The sequence below is a fragment of the Rutidosis leptorrhynchoides genome, chromosome 3 (assembly GCF_046630445.1).
Source record: "Rutidosis leptorrhynchoides isolate AG116_Rl617_1_P2 chromosome 3, CSIRO_AGI_Rlap_v1, whole genome shotgun sequence".
NCBI classification, from domain to species: domain Eukaryota; kingdom Viridiplantae; phylum Streptophyta; class Magnoliopsida; order Asterales; family Asteraceae; genus Rutidosis; species Rutidosis leptorrhynchoides.
In genome coordinates, this window is record NC_092335.1 from 396,900,728 (window position 1) to 396,925,350 (window position 24,623).

General features: G+C 33.7%; 1 protein-coding gene across 1 annotated transcript; it reads right to left on the bottom strand.

The window, feature by feature from the left end:
* Positions 1 to 6,616: 6,616 nt before the first annotated feature.
* Positions 6,617 to 7,255, bottom strand: LOC139901362 (uncharacterized). The gene has a single exon (XM_071884084.1). It carries the CDS (start codon positions 7,253 to 7,255, stop codon positions 6,617 to 6,619), a length of 639 nt encoding a protein of 212 aa, XP_071740185.1.
* Between the last annotated feature and the right edge of the window lie 17,368 nt (positions 7,256 to 24,623).

A 24,623-nucleotide genomic window follows, 5' to 3' on the forward strand; every position in this document is an offset into this window, starting at 1 on the left:
TATTATTATGTTATTTTACTCGGCCAAATGCTCGAGCCTTTTATAGGCATTTCTGAAATCTTGTGCTCCGCGAGTCGCGATAGAAAAAGGCTGGGATCTCCGCGAGTCGCGGAGATCGTGAATACAGCTCATCCAAGTTTGGAACTTTGCTTTGCCGACATATTATTTATATAATTATAATATTTAAATAATTAATATAATTATTTAAATATTATATTATATTCTCGTGCATAGTTGACTCGTAATTTTTAGTCCGTTGCGTCGAGCGTTGAGAGTTGACTCATGTCCTGGTTCCGGATTTTCAAACGTCCTTTCGTACTATTTTATATCGTGCACTTTACGTTTCACGATTTGTAATTTGCACAAAAATTGTTCTCCTTAAATTTCAAAATCCGTGCGAGTCTTTTACTCACTTTTTAGTGGCACTTTTAAGTGTACTATGGCTTTAGTGGCACTTTTTCTTCAATTCTTTAATCTTCGTGCTTCGTCTTCACATTTATTTATTTAAACAATTACAATGAAAATATAATACAATTACATATAAAAATCTATTATTTAGGAGGGATATTGCTATGAAATATATGTTCCTTTTTAGCCTTATCAAATATCCCCACACTTGAGCGTTGCTTGTCCTCAAGCAATACAGAACTTGAAATAAAAACATACATGAATCACTTTTTTATTCATCACACTTTGTACATTAGTGATTTTGATATGGTGGTATAAAAAATGATAGTAACGATAGAACCATGGTTAAAGGTGGGTGTGTCATCCATAGTTGCCTCGGGTTTAGGTCAACGACACTTGCAATCAAATAGCCGATTTACTTTCGGTTTCCAAAGCAAAGTGCACATTTGAAAGGCGGTTTACAGTCCCACATGACTATGAAAATTTAGATCCGTAAGGAAATTGGATCTTTATAAAAACATTTGATCTTTTGAAAATTCAATCTAGTTTTTACCCTAGATAAGTTTTCCGGAATAACCCTTCACCGGTGTTTGCAAATTATTTTTGTGGGTTGTGTGGGTTTCAGATTTGAAAATTTTAGCTCAACACTTGTGGTTTTATGTTACCCACTTGCTAACCTTGTATTGGGAAAGCAACACGTCCAGTATACTTGCTCCGTATATTACCTTTCGGTAAACTACCGTCCGGTTGTAAAGGAAAGCGATGAACAAGAAACTGTTAAGGCAATGTCCCGTGACTTGCTTTTGATTATGGTCTATAAACGTGTCGGATGCTATTACTATCCTTTGTAGGAGCAATAGTAAAGATCATCCTATGATTTTTCGGTCTGGCACAAGGTCCTGTCTCCGACCATGCTATGCAACCACCGTTCTTACGGTTGACACCCGATTTGGTTCAGGTGACCTAATGAATTCCAGGTGAATTCCTAGGATTTTATGTTCAAAGGTAATGAACGCATTGAAAATGGGTTTTCAGAAAACAAATCGGTTTTATTTTTGATCAAAATATTTTCTCGTTCAAGCTCGAGTTTAGATATCATTGAATTCCATGAGTTTGTAATTCTCAATCTTTGAGGTCAATCTCAAGGATTGAGTAATATCAGGCTTAAAAGCTGATTTTTGATCTTTAAGGAGATTATCCTTTCTGGAGATCTGATTCATTAGTCTTATCAAGCTAATTTGCACGGTGCCCCACATTGTACGAGATAAATCCTTCTCATGGTTAGGATAAATCTGACCACTTGGCGACCCTGTTTGATGCTGAGGTCCGTGGATTTCCTGCTGATTTTAGAGATGACTTTTCTAGATTTTTCGTCAACCTACAGCTAGTCTAGACGACAACTTCATGACCTAAATCAAGAAGCGCGTGTCTTTTTCGGAAGACTTTACATCCTTTTAATGATGGAATTGATTCATCGTGTAGATCCATCTTTTCTTTCAAATATATTACAGTAAATCGGGTAAAACAGTTAATTTAGTCCAAAACAAAAGCACCTGCAATAACTTTACAGAAACATGTGATATATAGTTTTTAATTGAATAACTTGGTACATTCTCCCCACACTTAGTTTCTTTCTTTGCCTTTTTATTCTCCTTTATTCCATTTTAAATGAATTCAATCGTTTTAGGGTGTTTCTCAATTTATGTCCTTTCCGAGGTAACGATAATTTCGGTATTAACACCTAGTTTTCACCGTTCATAAATATATATAAACATGATTTTAAATTCATTTAGTTGAAATTTTTTTAAAATTTCACAAAATTTGGCAAATAAAACCAAGTGTAAACCCGAGAGAATTTATAACCCTTCCCCACACTTAAGATCATGCAATGCCCTCATTTGCATGAAATCAGACTATAATTATAAATTCATGAGGGTGATTAGTGTAGAAAGTAGTTAAAGATACCATAAAATTGCAGGATGATAGATGGTGCACCTCATCGTTCATTCCTTCTTGTTTTATCACACATGTTTTTCTTCAAAAACGGTTGCTTTTCTGAACTGTTATCTAAGTTTTGAAAATATGTCTTTTACCCTAACTCATCATGCATTTTTATTAACGAGTTATGCACTAACCCGAACCCCTAATTTAACATTAAGTGGGGTTAGACTTCCCTACACTTAGCTGACGACATGTGAAGTCGGTAGAATAAGTTCCACGAATTAAAATAGTGAGCCAGTTATTTACATCTTGGGTGGTATAAAATATATCAATGGGTTTAAAGTTTAGACCCACCCGAATATCACTACTTAATTCTTTTTTAAGTGTAGCTTTTAGTAAATGGATATGTCTCTTTTCTGGTTCTTGGTCAAATGGATCGATATACACCGACATACATATTTCTATAGGGTGGACAATTCCTAACACTTCCTTTCGTTCATTCTCGGAATCAAAGTTTTCACCTCTATTACCCAATTGGGTGAAATTCGAGGTGTCAATATCTATTACAGCTTGTAATTCATCTTTGGTAGATGACTCGTCTATTAAGAATATTGGGTTGGAAGGTTGTGGCTGGATTGAAGCAAATTCTTCTTCATTAACGGTACTTATCGGTCCCACCATTTTGGTCTCGGGGGTAAAATTTTCAATGTTATCATTTTCCCAAGAGTACCAATTTGTCATCCTTACTTCTTCTTCATCCATAGATGGATCGATGATTTCGTCGGTTGAGGCTAATGTGTCGATATGTTGTGAAATTGCTAAAGCTGAATAAAAAGTATCATTGGGATAATTGGTGATTTCGGAGCTCTCGAATTCATCAAAATTCGATGATATGAGATTTTCTTGCACACGACTCCTCAGATCAATAGGTGTGTAATCTGATAGAGTTTCAGCTTGCCTATTTACAAACTCTCTCATTTGTTCATTTTGAGCATCAAGTTCTTCGAGTTTGATTTTCATATTGGCTAATAAATTTTCAGACACATAATTTTCCTCGTCTACTGGTTGTTGAGTTTGGATATATTCTTGGGAATAATCCCAATTAGAATTGTATTCCTCATAATCATTCCATTCAGGTTCCATGGGTGCGTAATTTTCCATAGGAACGTAATAATAACATTCCCATGTTGAGTGATAATCTCCACAGATTTCACAACCAGTTATTGCTTCGTCATTCGTGATCCAAGATTGACCGAACGAATTGTCATCAACACCCGTTTGAGAGTATTGATTTAATTGATTTTGGATATCAAAAAGAGTTTCCATAGCCTTGTTTTCAAAATTTTCCATTTTATTGCGATGGCCAAATTTTAGCTACAATGTGGTGCATTTACTAATTATCCTATTAGTTATAAAAATAGAAAAACTTATATAAGTTGTCCAATTAATAGACTTTTCTGCTTTTGCCCACGTTTCGAATAGCCAAAAGATGCAGCAGGGAGCCAGAACCCTTTAAATCGGAAGCTCACAACTCAGCCACTAACAAATCCAACTATTACTACGAAGCAGAAAATTGTCAACGTCCATTAATTTAACCACTCAAATAATTTTTCTTTCCGTTTGAGATATTAGATAAGAAATAGAGAAAATTTCTAAGTCCTAAAAACTAAAGCGTCGAGAAATAAGAAAGAAAAAGAATGCGCGTCAAAAAAAACGTCGAAAAATAAAAATAAGAAAATAGCGCGTCGTGTCTTAAAAGGCACTAAAATTTTAAAATCGTCGCAAAATTCTAAAGCACCTAAATCTTAGTCTAAAGAAATAGCACTTAAGGGATTTTACGGCAAAGCCTAAAAATCTAGAAGTAAAAATAACTATGGCAAAAAACTATGGATTAAAACTAAATACGAGCGAAAAACATACAAATATTACGCTAAAAACAAATAAAAAGGGACAAAATATAAAAATATACTAAAATCCGTAAAAAGTACAATTTTTATAAAAATATTATTTTTATATTATTTATTTAATAAAACTATTAATTTTATAATTTAATAAAACTAATTAAACTAAATAAACAAAATAATAATAAAACTAAAACTAATTAATAAATTAATTAACTAATTTAGGGTTTATTAATAATAATAAATAATAATATACCGAAATAAATGCTGGTTTAGGGTTTCAGGCGCGTCAGACAGGGCGGCTCCGCGAGTCGCGGTTCCACTTGCCTTACAACTCCGCAAGTCGCGGAGGATGTAAAACGTTTTTTTTTTTTTAAATTTTATATTGTTTTTCTAAAAATATATTTATACAAATATATATTAAAAATATAGCGTTTCGCCGATTCCCCGGCAGCGGCTCCAAAAACTTGATGTCGTAGCGTGGGGGTACGTGATAGTACTATATTTTACTACGAAATACGTTACAAATTACACAAGTTTTAATTATTTATTTACAAATGGGATATACCTAAACCTTGCTACAACACTATAGGCAGTGTACCTAATCGTAGAGTAGTATAGTTTTTAGTAAGTCCGGTTCGTTCCACAGGGAGTGGGCTTATTGCACACTATATTTTTAAACAACTATATTTGTACAAAATATATATAATTATATATAATAATATATAAAAGGGGGTTTACCGTTTAATGACCGATTTGTCGATTTATATTTTAAGCGAAGCGTATAGTAAATGACGATATTTAAATAACAATATAAAATAAATAACAATAATTAAAATGACAATAAATAAAAGTACGAGGAAATATGAAATAAAATATATTATGCTTATTTAAACTTCCGTAACCATGATGGTTGACGTGTTGATTTTAGTTTTATGCCCATGGGTTAATTGTCCTTTGTCCTGGATTATTTAATATGTCCGTCTGGTTTTGTCCATAACAGTCCATCGGTCATAAATTTAAAGTGCGAGTGTCCTCGTCAAATTATTCTTATACCCGAAGTCAAATATTCCAACTAATTGGGGACTTAAACTGTAACAAGGTTTTAATACTTTGTTTAATAATTACACCAGGATATCGACTGCGTGTAACCCAAGGTTTTAATACTTTGTTAACAATTACACCAATTACCCTTGAATGTAATCCACCCCTGTTTTAATGAGTCCATTGACTATTAATCCATCCCCGTATCCGGTCAAATGAACAATAATTCGTACTTATAAATATCCCGCCCATCGTGTCCGATTAAGCGTATGTGGTTATATATAGATATGTAAAATCATAACCTTTATATTAAATTAATGAGGTATCATTAATTTAATATAAAGCCCATTAATAGCCCATAGTCAAATTTCCACAAGTGTCGTTCTTTTGTCCAAACCCCAATTATGGTACAAAGCCCAATTACCCCGTCTTTAATATTTAGTCTAACATCATGATTACTTTGGCTCAAATAAGCATAATAATAACTTAAGTACGAGACATTAATTTAAAAAGGAGAACATAACTTACATTGAGTATTTATCGCGTAGTGTTACACGGACAGAATTTCGACTTTAAAAACCCGTAAAAATAACTTTTACATAACCAAAACTAATCTAATATAACAATAATCTATACTATATATATATATATATATATATATATATATATATATATATATATATATATATTATATTTATTTATATTATACTACGGAGTATTATTATTATTATGTTATTTTACTCGGCCAAATGCTCGAGCCTTTTATAGGCATTTCTGAAATCTTGTGCTCCGCGAGTCGCGATAGAAAAAGGCTGGGATCTCCGCGAGTCACGGAGATCGTGAATACAGCTCATCCAAGTTTGGAACTTTGCTTTGCCGACATATTATTTATATAATTATAATATTTAAATAATTAATATAATTATTTAAATATTATATTATATTCTCGTGCATAGTTGACTCGTAATTTTTAGTCCGTTGCGTCGAGCGTTGAGAGTTGACTCATGTCCTGGTTCCGGATTTTCAAACGTCCTTTCGTACTATTTTATATCGTGCACTTTACGTTTCACGATTTGTAATTTGCACAAAAATTGTTCTCCTTAAATTTCAAAATCCGTGCGAGTCTTTTACTAACTTTTTATTGGCACTTTTAAGTGTACTATGGCTTTAGTGGCACTTTTTCTTCAATTCTTTAATCTTCGTGCTTCGTCTTCACATTTATTTATTTAAACAATTACAATGAAAATATAATACAATTACATATAAAAATCTATTATTTAGGAGGGATATTGCTATGAAATATATGTTCCTTTTTAGCCTTATCACTCTTCATTAGCCATTACTCTATCCAATTTCTTCAAAATGTCACAATTAGGATTCTGCAGAGATTTTGTCCAAGTGAATTGGAAACCAGTCTTGCAAATATCCTCAATTTCAACTTTATTTACACACTCTTGAAATTCATTCATATCTTCTGTCATACTTGAGCCCCCTGCACTATGCTCATCTACCTTCAAAATAACATTGAAATCCCCCAAAATCACCCATGGTTTATTTGCAGAAATTGACTTATGATTTTCTAGATCAGCCCACAGTCTCCTTCTTTCAATCCCATTATTACTAGCATAAACAAATGTGCAGAAGAAACTGGACTTAGCATTCACAGTTTCAACCTTACAAAATGTAGCTTGCTTATTCATGTGAATAACCATCACTCTGACCTTATTAGGATCCCAACCAATGATCATTCTGCAACTATTACTACTATACTTCACATTAGAAATCCAATCCCAATTACCAAAAATATAATTGCTTATATCTTTAACTGTTTTGGTCTTAAGATGGGTTTCTAACACTGCACAAATACTTAACTTTTCAGTTTGAATCAAATTTCTAACTTCATTCTGCTTATCAAGAGTATTAGCTCCCCTAATATTCCAAGTTGCTATTTTCAACTCCATTATAGCAACTTATATGAAGTGAAAGATATCAAACAAGAATTGAAGGGTCACTACCCTTCAATTCATTCTTATTCAATTCTAGGAATTCATCATTGACTTCAACTATATCATCATCATCATCATCATCATCATCATCATCACTTTCAATATCCTTATTTTTTAGCATACTTTCCCAGCTTAATTGAAAGTATTTGACCATATCATATGACCAATTCTTAGTGATTTCAGCTGATGGTTGAATTTTGTCTTTGATGAATTTATCCACAACAGACCTTGGATCAACCAAAGACTCATTCTCTGCATCTGTAGTATCTTCTGCTAAGACAGCATACTTATTTGTGCTCATATGATGGTCCATACTATCAACTTTCTTTTGTTTGGTATTATCTGGCTTAGGTCTGTATTCCATGTGACTTTTGCCTGTATTCCTTAACTTGTTCTCAACTTTCTTATTAACATCAAATTTCTTCTTATATCTCACCTCAGCATAGCCATCATTATCTTTATTCCCATTATCTTTCTGAACTTCTTCAACTGTTTTAGGTCTGTTCTTGCAATCTTTATGTTCATGCCCAAACACAGCACAATGAGAACACACCTTAGGCTTCCAAGAATATTCAACTTTAACCTCTTTGATTGTTTTAACTTTTTGTTCTTTATCAAGGTAGTGAATATTCACATCCTCCACACAACCTTTACTTGCATCCATCTCAACCATAACCCTAGCAAATCCAGCTCTACCAGTACCTTTGCACATATTGGCAGTAACACTATCCATTTGCATAGGTTTGCCAATTCTACTTGCAATAGTACTAATTCCTTTAACACTCCAAGCCTCCAATGGTACATTATGCAGTTTAACCCAAATAGGCATCATATTTGGGTCAGTTTTTTCAATTTGCAGGTCAGGACTCCATTTACATACCAATAGAGGTTTACCACTAACCAACCATGGGCTGCTTTCAACAACTTTGTTCATACCTTCTTCAGAATTAAATTTGAAATAACAAACTTGCTTATCATCCATTATCATTTCCTTAAAACCAAATTTACTCCACATTTTCCTTAAATTGTATTGCAATGCATTATAAGACATGGAGCAACCTATCATATAACCACAGGCTGTAGAGTTCCACTTAATACTACCTTCATTAACCAATTCTTCATCAAAAATAACAAATTCATTACCATCCTGGTCAACATTAGGTGGAATATATTCCAAAATTGTCTCTAATTTGTCCTTATTCTGAGTAACAGCATTAGCATATGACAATTTAACTGCAGGTGTTTCCTCATGCATAATAGGACCAATTACAGACACAGGTACATCATGAACAACATTTTGAGCAGTATCAGTTACCTTAGGGTTTTCAATTAGAGGATCAACATTCATTTTCAAACTCTCTTCCATCTACCTCAACCTCCAGCTCTGCTAATTCCTCCTCCGAATTGAACGAAACTTCCTTAATAGCAGTATTTTTAATCTCTGTTGAACTCTTCTTTCGATTCCTAGTATTCATTGTTACCACAGAGTCATCGAATTTGTTCGGCATTTTAACCTTCCTTTTTGTACGAATGTTTGGGGACATGATTAATTCACCGTAAAAAAAACGATTATAACAGAAATAGAGAATCGGAATACTCGGGAGATACTAAAACTATGGATTGATTGAGATAATTTTGAGAAAAAATGGATCGATTTGATGAAATTAGGGCAAAATTAGCGTAAAAGACGTTCCTGCCAAATCGCCATCGAGAGAGAGAGAGAGGAAAGTTATAAATTTGTTAATGGGGCCAGATCTTAATTCGAGCCTTGTATCTAGATAATAAAACCCTAATCTCTTAACCTCCTTTTTCTCTTAAACAACCGTCATTCTTATCTTCATCATGGATTCTTCCTTTTTTGCTTTCTTTGTGAAATACGACTGAAGAAACCCTATAATCAAATGTTACAGAGAATAGATGAAGAAAAATGAAGTTGAAAAAGAGTGTGATAAGACCTAGTGAGAAAGAGAAAATATTACTCCGTAAAAAAAAATAAAGTCAAAATTAAAAAATTAAATGACGTCATGTAAGATGTCTAGATTTTTTTATTTTTTATTTTTAATTTTTTTTAACAAAGAAAATAGGTTAATTATGATGTCATCATTTTACAAATTTAATATATACTATAGATTGTAAAGTCATAGTTATTTTTAACATTTTTTGGTCAAAAAGTGTAATCTGAATCTGACTAGACAGTGTCCGTTTTTCTAACATTTGTGTCAGTTTCTGACAAAACCCTACTATCAAAAATTGAAAACTAATTGTAGCTCACACAAATGCTTGCACAAACTTTACACGTTGTAAGCATCTTTATTGTTTTTTATGATATCGTTTCAAGCAATTTGTATTTAATTTTGAACATTTTGATCGGTGTCATTAACTTCAATCGATTGTTATACTTGCAAATTGATATTTTGAGTCTATTATGTATTATGTATTGATATTGATTGATTAAGATAATAGTAATTTATTTATCCAAAGTCATGTTATAATCATTTTTTGTGTTGATGGTTTATTTAGATGTTTTATTTCTAAAAATGAACTAAGATTGTTAATATGTGTACCTTTTAATCGTTGAAATACTTAGTTTGTAGTTTGAAACAATCACTTATATGATATCAGAACAAGTAGGTTCGGTGGCAACATAGTTTATTGTTATGTTTTACGTGTACTTTTCTTTAAGGCTTTCAGTTAGTGTGATTGGTCACCTTATATTTTGATGATGGCTGACTAGAAGAACGACTATGGAAGAGGAAATCCTGCATATGAAAAGGAATCGCATGATATTAGACCAGAAGATACGGTGTACAAATACTTGTACCAACGTTTGGGAGTATTTTTAGTGGAGGCGGAGAAATTGTGAAGCAAATGAGATCACAAGCTCAGGCTAAGATTTGAATTACTGAAAGCAGTAGCGAACCTTGATCCAGTTTTATAAGGGGGCCTCAAAACATGTGAAACGAAAAATTAGTCTGATGACTGATAATTTCAAATGATTTAGTGCTTGAAAAATATGTAACATAATACAATCAAACATATTAGTAACTTTAATTTAGTTATTAAGTCTATAAAGTTAAATGCGAAGTACCATTTTGATAAACATTATTTTTTGCAAAGTATTTTGAACTATAATTCATTTGTTATAATAATGATAATATATAATATATATATATATATAAATAATAATTTTAAAAGTTAAAATTATATTTCTTCAAAAACTTAAGGGGTTATCCTAAAAAGAAAAAAGAAAAAAGTACATTTGATATCTCTCTTCTTCCTCTACTATTTTCACCGTTGCATTTTTTCAAATCTTCTCAATATAAATCAAACCTTTTGTTCTAGCTCATGTGGTAATGGTATGCCTCTCTTAACGAGAGATCAGGAGTTCGACTCCCGTATGATTCAACAATGCACATAAGATTGCCCCTTTAACCCTTGAATTTTACTCAAGGGTGCCTTGCGCACATCGAGTTGCGGTTGTAAGTAACTAGAGGGGGGTGAATAGTTACTTAGTGGTTTCTTAAAACTTTTTCGAAATCTTTAACAATTAAAACATAAGTTTTAAGCGTGGAAGTGTTTGTGTTTGTTAATGCAAGTATGTAAAGAATGTAAGTGCACAAACACAAGGATTTATAGTGGTTCGGGTGGATGTTAACTAATCCACCTTAATCCACTTTCCAATTCTACGAATTGAGAGTTTTCTTCACTATGATACCCCAAACCCGGTGGAGTGTCCGGATACAACACTAGCTCCTCGATAAGCCGCTACTTATGAACCCTTACATCCCTTTAAAGAATTCACAAACACCAAATGCTCTTACCACAAGATCCTAATGCTCTAGCCTAGTGAAATCACAACTACCTTCTAGATCCCTTTAAGAAGATAGCTTAAAAGTAAACTTATAGCTAAGCTTACAATCACTCATAGTTCTTCAATAGGTCACACCAACTTAATTCCCAATGGAAATGATCAACTTCCTAGATCCATTTAAGGAAGTTGAATCATTAAGTAAGATGGTATTTCCTATCATAAGAACTATCTAACTTCCTTGACCCCCTAAGGAAGTGTCTTACAAAGTAAACTTAAAGATACAAATGATAAATATAAAGTTTACATTTCAATTCTACTTAGTGTAAGTAGAATCTCTCTTTCTCTCTTATAATCTCTCCATTGATATGTGTTTGAGGCTTGGGAGATCAGTAGATATGACTTTGAAAGAATGTTGGAAAGAGGTGGTCTTCTAGTTTGGCAAAGATGTGTATTTATATTCTAAGAAAAACTTGACAGACAAAACTGCGGTCGAAACATGGTCGACCGTGCGGGTGACCGTACAACTTCTGTCAGCATTTCAACATATCCGTTGGAGCTCTTTTTTCTTTGAATTTTTGGCTTCTTTACCCAATATAGAGCCTTCAAAATATGCTTAATACACCTAGAAGTTAACTCCATTACCCCTTTGATCTTGGACATATACATGGAGGTTGACATGTGCTAGCTAAAGAGGAAAGTCCAATGTCCTTGACCATTGTCATTGATTTCCTAATAAGGTAAATGCATATTTTTGTCCCTTGACAAACCACTAGCATCCAAACTTCATTACCCACATCTTTAAACCCTTGTCTTCATCTTTGATGGAAGTATCTTGCCCATTGGAACCTTGTTATAACTCCATTGAACTAGTTTGAAAACACTTTGACTAGTTGCACTAATCATAAAGAGATAAACCACTACATTCCAAACCTCATACCTATGTCTTCACCAACTTGTCTTTTCTTTGATGGAAGTATCTAGTTCTTTAGAACCTTGTTACATCTTAATTGAACTAGTTTGAATCTAGTTGAAACTTAATTAATTCTTGTTACAACCATGACTAGCTTGGATTATTTACACTTACATACATACAAATGATACTTAAAAGTAATGGGAGAGCAACTCCTTAATTGGGACTTTAATGACCATTATTAGTATGTTTAAATGACAATATGCAATAGGATAAAAGGATATAACACTTGCGTGTTTAATCTTATTTCAAGTTAACTTGTCATTAAGGTGTCATTAGGTGTGATTAATCAAGATTAACATCTTTTGCTTCAAAACTCGTTTGAAAACAAAGAACGCAACTATTATAAGTAAGTTTGAAAAAGTTTTATAAATTATAGATGCCTCAAAGTGGTCTAACTTAAAGTGGATGAATTTGGTGACGGAGAAAACTGCGGTCGAACTGCGGTTGACCGTGAGGTTAGCCGTAGATTGACAGTTTTAGAAAAACTTAAATTCGTTGGTACAAAACACACACGGTCAGGTTCACGGTCGACCGTGGTGCAGCCGCGTACCACTTTTACCAAGATGTTTATTTATGCATTGGTCTTTTGCTAGAGATAGTGTAGGCTTACGAACTCATGTTGTCTTACATATGATTAAGCACTTATCTCTTTTGTGTCATCATCAAAACAAAGTCTCTTTTGTATCATCATCAAAACAAAGTGATTGACTTTTAAATATTATAATTGGATTCTCAACCAACATTCTCCCCCTTTTTGATGATGACAAATATATGAGTAAGTGTTTAGTTATGTAAGCCGACATAAGTGTTAACATCACTTACCATACACTTTCTCTCCCTTTTGTCGAAACAAAAAGGTTAGCTCCCCCTGGAACTAAGCGCGCCCTAGAGTAATGCTCTCCCTTAAATCTTACATAGCGGTAGATGATATAGCTCCCCCTTGAAATGTGCAATATAAGACTCATAGAAAAGAGGATTAGTCCACACATAAGTCATAATATCAAGTAAGGAGTGATATGAACTCAACGAGCTGGATAAACCTTCAATCAAGGGTTAGTGCACACACATAATAATATATAGTGTGATGCCCGGTACTAAATCATCATGTACGGACCATCAACAACAGGATCATTACAAGGTTAAGTACTATATGCGATTTCAAAAAAGAGTTTGCATTCATAAATAAAGTGATGTTTTAACCAACATCGAATGTTTTACATCAAAAGCATGCTTCACTAAGTAGAAGCAATAAATAATTGTATGTGACCCAATGGTCATTACAAAACATTGTTCAAAAGTATATAAGTTTGAATGCAAGATAATATGTTTCATGCGGTGACAACTCTAGAAAGCATAGCGGAAGTCTACGAGGCATGACTAGCACAACAGCGGAAGCAAGTAACCTTAAGCACCTGAGAAAAACATGCTTAAAAACGTCAACACAAAGGTTGGTGAGCTATAGTTTAAGTATATCAGTAATGTAAGGTAGGCCACGAGATTTTAGTGCTACAAAGAGCGTTTCAAAACAGTAATCCAAATCAGTATGATAAAGTATATGTTTAACTGTGGGCACTCGGTAACTAACTTAACGTTTAATAATATACCCCCTGAAAGTGCACTTGGCGAGTGCGTATGTTCTCGAAGTATTAAACACTCGTTAAATGCTAGCGCGACTAGCCCGAGTGGGGATGTCAAACCCTATGGATCCATATCTAAGATTCGCGTTCACGGTTCAAAAACCAATGATTAAACGTTACCGAGCTAAAGGGAATGTTTATGCCGTTGTATAACCCACACATATATAAAGTTTAAGTACTCGTGCCTAGTATGTAAAACGTAAAATGCGCATGTATTCTCAGTTCCCAAAATAAGTTAAAGTAAAAAGGGTATGCTATAACTCACAATGATAAGTAGTGGTATAGTAGTAGTAACGTTGGTGTGGGAAAGTGATCAAGTATGTAGGTCCGGAAAGTCCTCAACCTAAGTCAAATATTACTAAGTCAGTAAATCGTCCCAATAGGTTTAAAAGTAAGTAAATTAGGTCTTAAAGATCATCATCATTCATCATCAAACGAAAGGTATAAAGTAAGTTTTGTTCAAGAAAAGAGTTTAAAACGAAGGCTGACTTCGGTCAGTCGCCACGGCCTCCACACAAACCGAACAGAGGTGAGACCAGTGACCATGGCTCCGTATATGAGTCCTTTAGTTGTGGTAAAATTTCCAGAAGCAAACTCATCTTAGTTTGACCGTGGTGACGGTCTAAGTGCTAGTAGGTTAGAATTTTCAGCACAACGTTAAAAGGACATAGTGACACTCGGAGGGCCATAAATCCTAAACCGTAACTCGGATTAAGGCGAGTCTTAAACGAAAAATTATCTAATCGAAAAGAGCTATCTGAATATCAACATTACAGTAGCCCAGGTTCTACTGATCAGACCCATAAAATAGAAAACAGTAGGTTCCGGTGGTTCTTGGTGCTTGATGTTCATCACGGTTCTCATCCTTGATGCATATAGCTTCAAGTGTACAACTCGTTGATGGGTTTACATCATCTTTACCAAGTTTTGACTATCATAACACTTGTGTAAGTCTAAGATGTGTAGCACAACACAATCAAGTGTTGCAAGTAGTTTGATGAACCAAAGTTACATCAAGATCTTAGGTTTGACACAAACATGAATTATAAAAGTAATATTGAACTACAACTTGAAAGTAAACTAACTAATCAAGATCTTAAGATGTAGAACATAGTTCTTAGTTTGATCTTGAAGATCCAAGACTCAAAAGTCTAGATCTAAAGTTATTAAGTTAAATCCTAAGTAATAACACTTGAACCTTTACTTTAATGAAACCATAAGCTACAAAACTTAGATTATCATCTTGTAAAGTGTCTGTAAGCTTATAAGCTCTTGATTATGACAAAGTTAGTAGACCATAAGCTATATAAACTTAGATCTTTCATAAGTATTTGAAGTTAAAACTAAAGAGTTATACTTCTATGTTCTTGAACTTTTAAAGTTAACTTTAGTTCAAGAAAGTATGAGATCAAAGTTAACTAGTAACACTTGACCAACAACATCATGAATCACGATTTTAAAGTGCAAGTAAATGAAGAAATAAGCTAGATAAACAAGTAATTAGTTCATGGTTGTTCATACTTTAAAGATTCAAGCCAAAGATTGATCTTTAAGAATGTAAACTTTAAGTTTACAAACATGAATTACAAGTATGCTTTTAACAACACATGAACTTACAATATTTTGAAACAATAAATGTAGAACATAAACTAGAAAGTTTAGTTCTTGTATGTTCTTGTATGACCAAGATAAAGTGAAGAACAAACTAGAGAAAGGAAGAAGAAAAGTTCTTATTACTTACAATTTTAGAGAGAAAAGATGAGAGAAAATGGAAGTATTTGGTGTGTGTGTGAAGTGAATGAAGAACAAATGAATAAGTAATCAAAAAATAAATGTTGAACTCTCCCTAAAAGGCCTCTTGGCCGTTGGTTTGCACAAAGAGAAAGGGGGAGGGATTAGTCCACTAGTTTCTTCATGTAATTGACTCAAAAAGGTGGTTATAAGGTGTGTTTTCATGGGGAAGATGTGTAAGTATGTTGTAACTAGATACCATGTGCACTAATCTATCTAGTTAAGTTCAAATGTAATACTTGCATGATAGTAATGGGCTAATTAATCCATTAAGTGTGTAGGGTGGGCTCTTAAGTCCATTAATCATGAGTCCATTAACATTAATCAAAGCCCAAGTTCAAGTAATTAGCAATGTAACCCAACAAGGCCCAAGTAATTAACTAATAACCATAGTTAATTAAAATGATTAATAAAACTTAATCATGAATGTAAATGATATTTAAAAATATCATTCGTGAAAAGTATGTGTGTCACAAAGACGTTTCGGGCATTTAAAAGTTAATCGCGGTAACAAGTAAATGTATATAAACAATACATTCATTAAACACAAGTATTAATAACAATAATTATAAATTAAACGTTGGGAAAACCAGGGTCGTTACATTACCCACCTGTTAAAGAAAATTTTGTCCCGAAATTTTAAGGAGTGACCAACAATGGTACCGCATTTAAATAAGAAGGAGCGTATCAAAGTTCCGTGAGACTGGTGGCTCAGAAGTGAGTTATTTACCTTGAAAGGTACTTCGACGTATGAAAGTAAGAATAGGTATATGCCATTAATTAAGTCTCTTGTCCTAAGAGATCAACAAATTGATTTCGTTTCTGATTAACGCGAGTATGTCATCTGAATGTATATCTACAAAAGGAAAGATGGTGTGTTTAGCCTTACAGGCACCTTCAGTAAGCTGGATGCGTGAAATGCATCATGAATGTTTCTAAGCTCCTCTAAAACATCGAGCGCTTAGGTCGTAATACAAAGCTGACAGGTAGGATGGAAAACATGGTGATCACAACCATGCGATTTGATGTCTGGATAGTGTTAACCACGGATTTTACAAATCCCCTTGATTTCGGAAAGAGGCCATAGGCATAAGGAACCCGATATTTAAGAACGTTTCATTTGAACAAGTGAATTGAAATTTTAGCTAAAAGTGATCAATCGGACTTGCAAGCCATAATTATTCATAGTGTCTTCAGAACGGTCTGAACGAACAATGAGGAATATCGCCTAGTTTACCATACTGCAGGTGAACCTACCCTTGGATGAAATGAAAACACAGTTCCGTAATGTAACTTCATCCTTTCAGTTACATGTTGAAGTAGGGTTAACGTTAACTAGAGAAACATACAGTTGCAACCAATGAAGGAAGAAACATATAGAGTATCCACATCAGTGTCGTAAATGTTTTAAGCAGTCCCCTCCCAGGGATAACAAGATTCATAGGTTCTCAAAGTATCTTATGTTACATTTCCGAAAGAAAGTCGCACGAAAGGTGTGGTCTTTGAACGAGAGTGAACTCTTCGAGTGGTTCATTCTGAATTTATCCATGCACTTAAGGGGATGTGCGGATGAGAAGATACGTGAATCCTTGGTCCTAACGAATGGTTTACTCCGAGTGAAAAGAATCTCCAAAAATGATTCTTGTGTCTCAACATACTGATTTATAGAGATGAGGTTTACGAGGGTGTTGTGATTTACCGTAAAGTATTGAAAACAGTAACCTACCTAGTACCTTTCCTACCATGGGGTGACCAATGAGTGTACCTCGGAAAACTGATTTATCGGCCCACGTTTTTGTCATGTCTAGCTTTAAAAAGAACATTTTATGGGTGCAAAGATTTTCTAACAATTTTTATAAAACCGCCATCCAAAGTGGCTCAAGAGTTTTTAACAAAGATCTTAATAGTAAGTTTCATCTCTAACAGAGGGCGAGAAAAAGTGTGATTCATACATGGTGTAGTCTAATACGAAAACCTTTAATAAAATCAACCAAGGGAGTTTTGAAAAAAACAAAACCTTTAACCGTTTGTTGTGACAATGTAAACGGAACGAAGTTCCTAGTAAATTTAGAAGTAGGTACAACGTGTACCATTTTGCACAAAACTATTTGACTTAAGTTGAATAACTCGATAAATGAGCGGTTTTTAAATAATTTGAAGATATAACTTAGTGTCAAAATAAGTAAGTATAAATTTATACATATATGATTTTATAAATCGTGTAAGTGACAGAAAAGTTTTTTTTTTTACTTTCATTGTCTGTAAATCTTGTGAGGACCGCACAAATAAACAACGTGTAAAAATTTTGATAAACATAGTTTTTCGTATTGCAAAGGTTACGAGTTGGAAAAGATTGAGTGGAAAAGCTCTGAATCATCGGGTGGCCAGTTACTAGGTAACGAAAACTAATGACATAAATGTAGTTTTGGTAATTATCAGGACACAAGTCTTTGGGCCAAAAATGTTTACGTACGAAGCCGTTGCTAAAAGTGAGGTACGAAGGATAGAGCTCGAGGATGAGAAGTTAATTGCTTCTTGAATTTGCATAGTGCCAAACAGGTTATGGCTAGTATTAAGGTCGGAATACTGATGGTGCTAATACCACTAAATGAGAATCCCTTGGAATAAGTCAGGACTTATAGTTATGTAAGAAAGAGCATTATTCCAACAGGCGTGGCAAATAAGATTCTTGGGGTAACGCAATGATTTTTAAATGGTTTAAGTGTCAGTGGATGCCCAAGGGTTCTGAATGACGTGGCAGAAGTGTCTTCAACACATACACACATGAATCCCTCGATTTCGACGGTTGTAAGGTCTTCACGATGACTTGGGTACGAATGAGCAACGAAGAATTTTATATAGCAAGCAACGAAAATTTTTTATAGAAATTGTTTAAGGTGACAATGTATGGAAGGAAATGAAGTTCTAGCAAACTAGGGTTATGTACAACCCGTACCATTCAAAGTAAAATATATTTTGAACAAAAGATTTGATATGTTAGAGTGAAAGTAAAATTCTACATGTATTTGTCAAAAATAAGTAATCATTTACTTTATTTTATATAACGGATACAATTTCAAAAATTTGCATGAATGGCAGATAAAATAAATTTAGTTTTATAAAACTTTGAGTGGATCGTTCCGTAAAATAGTGGGTGAAAGAAAAAAAATTTTGGCAAACAAAATTTTCATATTTCGGTGGTTACATGTTGGAAAATGATTGATGAGGATCGATTAAAAGAATTTTTTTTTTTTGAAAATTCCATGTGATATTTGAGCAAAAATGTTACGAGGAAATGAAAACTGTTGGATTTAAATGCGGTTGATGACTATTAGTAGGGCACAAGTCTTTTGACCAAAAATGCTTAAGTGTGAAGTTGTTGCTTATAAGTGAGGTACGAATGAGAGGGCATGAGGATGAGAGTTAACCACTCATTGATTTTTGAAAAATTTCGAACTGGTATGACTAACATCGAGGTAAGAAGGATGATGTTGTGGTTATCATCGAATAAAAATTCCTCGTAATAAGCTAGGATTTAGAGTTGCATAAGAATTAGTATCAAATAAGATTTTTGGGTAATCTTTAATATAGAATTTGAATTGCTGAAGTAACGGAATAGGATCTCCTTTAAGTATCGTTGTGCAAGTTTGTCCATTGTATCGATTTCTTTCATGGCTAGAAAGTGAGCAGTTTTGGTGATATGGTCAATAATAACCCGGATGATGTCCTAACCGCCTACTGTTTTCAGTAGCTCGTGATGAAATCCATTGTTATTCCTTCCCACTTCCATTGTGGGCTTTCGGGTTGTTGAAGTAGCCCAGGTGGCTTTTGGCTTGCCATTCTCGAGCGGTATACTAAAAAAATTTCTCACTATCAATATCCTTCGCTTTCATCCTTGAAAGTCAGTTCGTTCTCACTATTTCATCAAATCTTCCTAACTTGATGAGTATTAGGTTAATCTTAAAGTTCATTCCAACCAATCTTATTATACTGCCGTGAAAATTTTATCAATCTTCTCAAATAACATGTGCCTGTGTGTAGGTAACTAATCCTTTTCAACTACTACATTAAAACTTCCAAGTTTGGTTAATATGAGGTCATCTCCAAATGACCCACCTGTTAATCTTAAAGTACTACCTTAAATTATTCCTCTATCTTTCTCAGCTTACCATTTGCTTGCCCTATAGAATACTTAACCCTCATGGTTGTTATTGGTTTATTGGTCATAACACTAAGGTTCTTAGATATAAGGTTTCTATCGCTCCAGTATTAAACAACCTTGAGACAATAAAATATTGTGATGAAACGTACCCTAACTAAAAATCAGGATCCAGGAAAGTTTCCATAACTGAGATAACGATTGCTCTACCGCAAGTCAGTACAAGGTTTTTCCTATTTGATAACTTTTTCCTTAAATGTCCAGGGTGTCGATATCTATAACAAATTTTTGGGTTATCAATTCTGCAATCAAGGCCCTTCTTGTACAGAATCTGGGCTACGTGGTTATTCCTTCCCTACCTTTAACAGACTATAATGCGTATGCTCAAGTGATCCCTGCCAAAGTTTCCCTGGATCACCTCTTATTCCTCATGTAGTGACATTGGAACTTCTGCATGATTTACTTCAATATAATCACGCTGGCCTGGCGTCATTATATCGTACTAAATCGTACGTTCATTCCAGTATCACCCCATATGGTCAATGTAACGTGATCACTTCCAGTTATACTCAATTTCATCTATCTGTACTTTATCTATGCCATCTCAAAACAGAATCTACATAACTAATCTCACAGTTTCTCGATGTGGATGCGTAAGTTCCATAGGTCATGCATCAATGCCTAAGTGTTCCGAAATTTCTTCAAAATATTCGGGTTCAAGTAACATCGTTAGATTCCTTTTTAGAAATTCAATCTGGGTCTCGTGTCGGGTTGTACGTGTAGCAAGTAGTAATACGATGTGTTTGAGCATTAGTAGAAGATACTATGACCTTGTGAAAGGTGATGCCTTCCCGACTTCTCCAATGCCTAAGTATAGAAGTGTCGTTAGGTCGTCGAGTAGTGGTGAAGAATGAAAGAGATGAATGACGATCATGAAAGTGTACAGGGTATGTGTCAACTGAACAATCTTCTAGATCGCGTGAAGTAATGTTTCGATCTCTGGAACGGTGGAGCAGTAGTAACAGGTGGATTTCACTACTAGTTCTTAGGGTTAGACGAGCGGGTAAGTAGTTCAGGAAAACATCTGAACTGGGAAGGATGAGTTCTCCACGTCGGTACAGCGAATAATAGACATGTAGCAAGCGTGTAATCAGGCATAACAACTACAGTAGCCTAGATCGTTTACAGCAGTACGTAGCATGGCAATAGTAACAGCATCATACCGAAGTAACGTGTTAAAAGCAGATAGTAGAACGCAGTAGCGAGAGTAAGCAAAAACATACAACGAGTTTACATAGCAGTAAAAGGAAACGGTAGCATGCAGTAAGTTCATACAGCAATAGAAATAAGCAGTGGCATGCAGTAGTAGTAAACGGTAACAAGCAGTAATATAACATAGTAGCATGCAATCGAAAGCAGATAATATCATGCAGTAGCGTAAACAAGTAGCAGTATACGATATATGGTAGTAAAAGCAAGCAGCAGTATGCAGTAAGTTCTGCAGAAACAAGTAAACTGGCAAGTTGTAGATTAGTCCTATTAGTGAATCCTACTTGGGTCGGTCCAAACTCACTAATGCATCCTAATTCCCTACAACCAATGCTCTGATACCAAATGTTATGTCCGGTACTAAATCATCATGTACAGACCATCAACAACAGGATCATTACAAGGTTAAGTACTATATGCGATTTCAAAAAAGAGTTTGCATTCATAAATAAAGTGATGTTTTAACCAACATCGAATGTTTTACATCAAAAGCATGCTTCACTAAGTAGAAGCAATAAATAATTGTATGTGACCCCAATGGTCATTACAAAACATTGTTCAAAAGTATATAAGTTTGAATGCAAGATAATATGTTTCATGCGGTGACAACTCTAGAAAGCATAGCGGAAGTCTACGAGGCATGACTAGCACAACAGCGGAAGCAAGTAACCTTAAGCACCTGAGAAAAACATGCTTAAAAACGTCAACACAAAGGTTGGTGAGCTATAGTTTAAGTATATCAGTAATGTAAGGTAGGCCACGAGATTTTAGTGCTACAAAGAGCGTTTCAAAACAGTAATCCAAATCAGTATGATAAAGTATATGTTTAACCGTGGGCACTCGGTAACTAACTTAACGTTTAATAATATACCCCCTGAAAGTGCACTTGGAGAGTGCGTATGTTCTCGAAGTATTAAACACTCGTTAAATGCTAGCGCGACTAGCCCGAGTGGGGATGTCAAACCCTATGGATCCATATCTAAGATTCGCGTTCACGGTTCAAAAACCAATGATTAAACGTTACCGAGCTAAAGGGAATGTTTATGCCGTTGTATAACCCACACATATATAAAGTTTAAGTACTCGTGCCTAGTATGTAAAACGTAAAATGCGCATGTTGATAAGGCTAAAAAGGAACATATATTTCATAGCAAAATCCCCCAAGAAAGACAAGATTTTAGTTGCAATTGTTCCATTTTCAAGTAATATTCGTTTATTTTAAATAAGTGCGAAGACAAAAGGCGAAAACGACGAATTGAAGACACAAAGGTCCAAAAAGCTCAAAAGTACAAGATACAATAAAAAAGGTTCAAATTATTGATGAAGAACGTCTAAAAATGACAAGAGTACAAGTTACAAAACGCAAAGTACAAGATATTAAATAGTACGCAAGGACGTTCGAAAATCCGGAACCGGGACATGAACCAACTTTCAGCGCTCGACGCAACGGTGTAAAAATTACGAGTCAACTATGCACAAGAATAAAATATAATATTTAAATAATTCATAATAAGAATAATATTAAATAATAAAAAGTTGTTAATTGAGCATAGTTCAGGGGTCGTAAATGAAAATTCAATTTCTAATTTCGCTATAAAAGCGATGATTTACGATCAAAATTTGGGAGACTTTTTTTTCGATCAATTTTTCTATCTTTTTCTTACTTTTCTATATCAAATATCAATATCTATATTTATAATTCTCTATCATAATGTTAATGTAATCAGATATAACAATAATCTTAATTTTAATTTTAAATTATGATAATAATAAGATTTATGATAGAGATCGTTTGAGTGTGTAAGTCGAAATTCTGTCCGTGTAACGCTACGCTATTTTTAATCATTGTAAGTTATGTTCAACCTTTTTACATTAATGTCTCGTAGCTAAGTTGTTATTATGCTTATTTGAGCCGAAGTAATCGTGATGTTGGGCTAAAATATTAAGAAGGGGTTATTGAACTTTGGACCATAATTAAGGTTTGGGCAAAAGACCGACACTTGTGGAAATTGAACTATTGACTATTAATAGATGGGGGGTATTGTCTAATTGAGTGACAACTCATTGGAGTCTGTCGAACCTATCTTCAAATTAATTAACCTAATAATTAATAATGATTATGGTTGTCCTATTTAGTGATGTTCATATGGAATCTGTTATAATCATTTAATTAATCAATTGGGTTGGGTAATTGATTATTCATTCTGATCAAGTGGATGAATTAATATTCATAAACTAATTAAAACAGGGGTGGATTACATACAGTGATAACTGGTGTAATTGTTGACAGAAGTGATAACTGCGTCACAGTTTAAATCCTTAATCAGTTGGAATATTTGACTTCGGGTATAAGGGTAATTTGACGAGGATACTCGCACTTTATATTTATGACCGATGGACTATTATGGACAAAAACCAGATAGATGTATCAAATAAACCAGGACAAAGGACAATTAACCCATGGTAATAAATTAAAATCAACACGTCAAACATCATGATTACGGAAGTTTAAATAAGCATAATTCTTTTATTATATTTCTCATCGTATCTTTATTTACTGTCATTTTATTACTCGCAATTTTATTTACTGTCATTTTATTTATTGTCATTATTTTACGCACTTTAATTATCGTCATTTATCTTTACGCTTAAAATATAGAATCGACAAACCGGTCATTAAACGGTAAAACCCCCCTTTTATAATAATATTACTACTTATATAATTATATATATTTTATATAAATATAGTTAAAAATATAGTAAGTATCACCAGCTCCCTGTGGAACGAACCGGACTTACTAAAAACTACACTACTCTACGATTAGGTACACTGCTTATAGTGTTGTAGCAAGGTTTAGGTATATCCCATCCGTAAATTAATAAAACTTGTGTCAAATTTCGTCGAATTTCGTATTAAAAATAATACTATTTCGTACCCTCACGCTACATCATCAAGTTTTTGGCGCCGCTGCCGGGGACCGCTGAAACACTATATTTTTAATTTATATTTGTAAAAAAAAAAGAAAAAAAAATGACACGCTTTGTCCCTCTTTTGTTGTATTAGTTTTTTTTAAAAAAAAAAAAACCACTATCTTTGTTCCCACTATCGTTTTTCTTAAAAAAAAAAACGTAAAAAAATAAAAAAAAAAAAAAAAACGTAAAAAAAAAACGTAAAAAAAAAACAAAAAAAAAAAATTCTGTAAAAAAAAAAAAAGTTTTTTTTTAAGAAAAAAAAAAATTCGTTTTCAAAAAAAAAAAAAAAAAAAAATTAAAAAATTATATATTTTTAAGATTTTGTCTATAAAAAAAATTATTTTAAGTTTTATTACCTTTAGTTTTTTTTAGACTATACTCGCAACTTTTAGTATTAAGTATAGTTTTTGCCTTAGTATTTATTTTTACTTCTAGAATTTTTAGGCTTTGCCGTAAAATCCCTTAAGTGCTTTTTCTTTAGACTAAGATTTAGGTGCCTTAAAATTTTGCGACGCTATTTTTCGTGCTATTTTCTTATTTTTATTTTTTTATTTTTCGACGCGTTTACCTATGTATCAATTACAATTCCAATTAGTGATCTCCATTTGTAGCCTTAATTTTAAGATAGTGATCGTTATAAGGTTGGATTAACCGCGTGTTTACAAACCACTCTTCGTCTTTTTCATTTTTCGACACTTTTCGACGCGCAC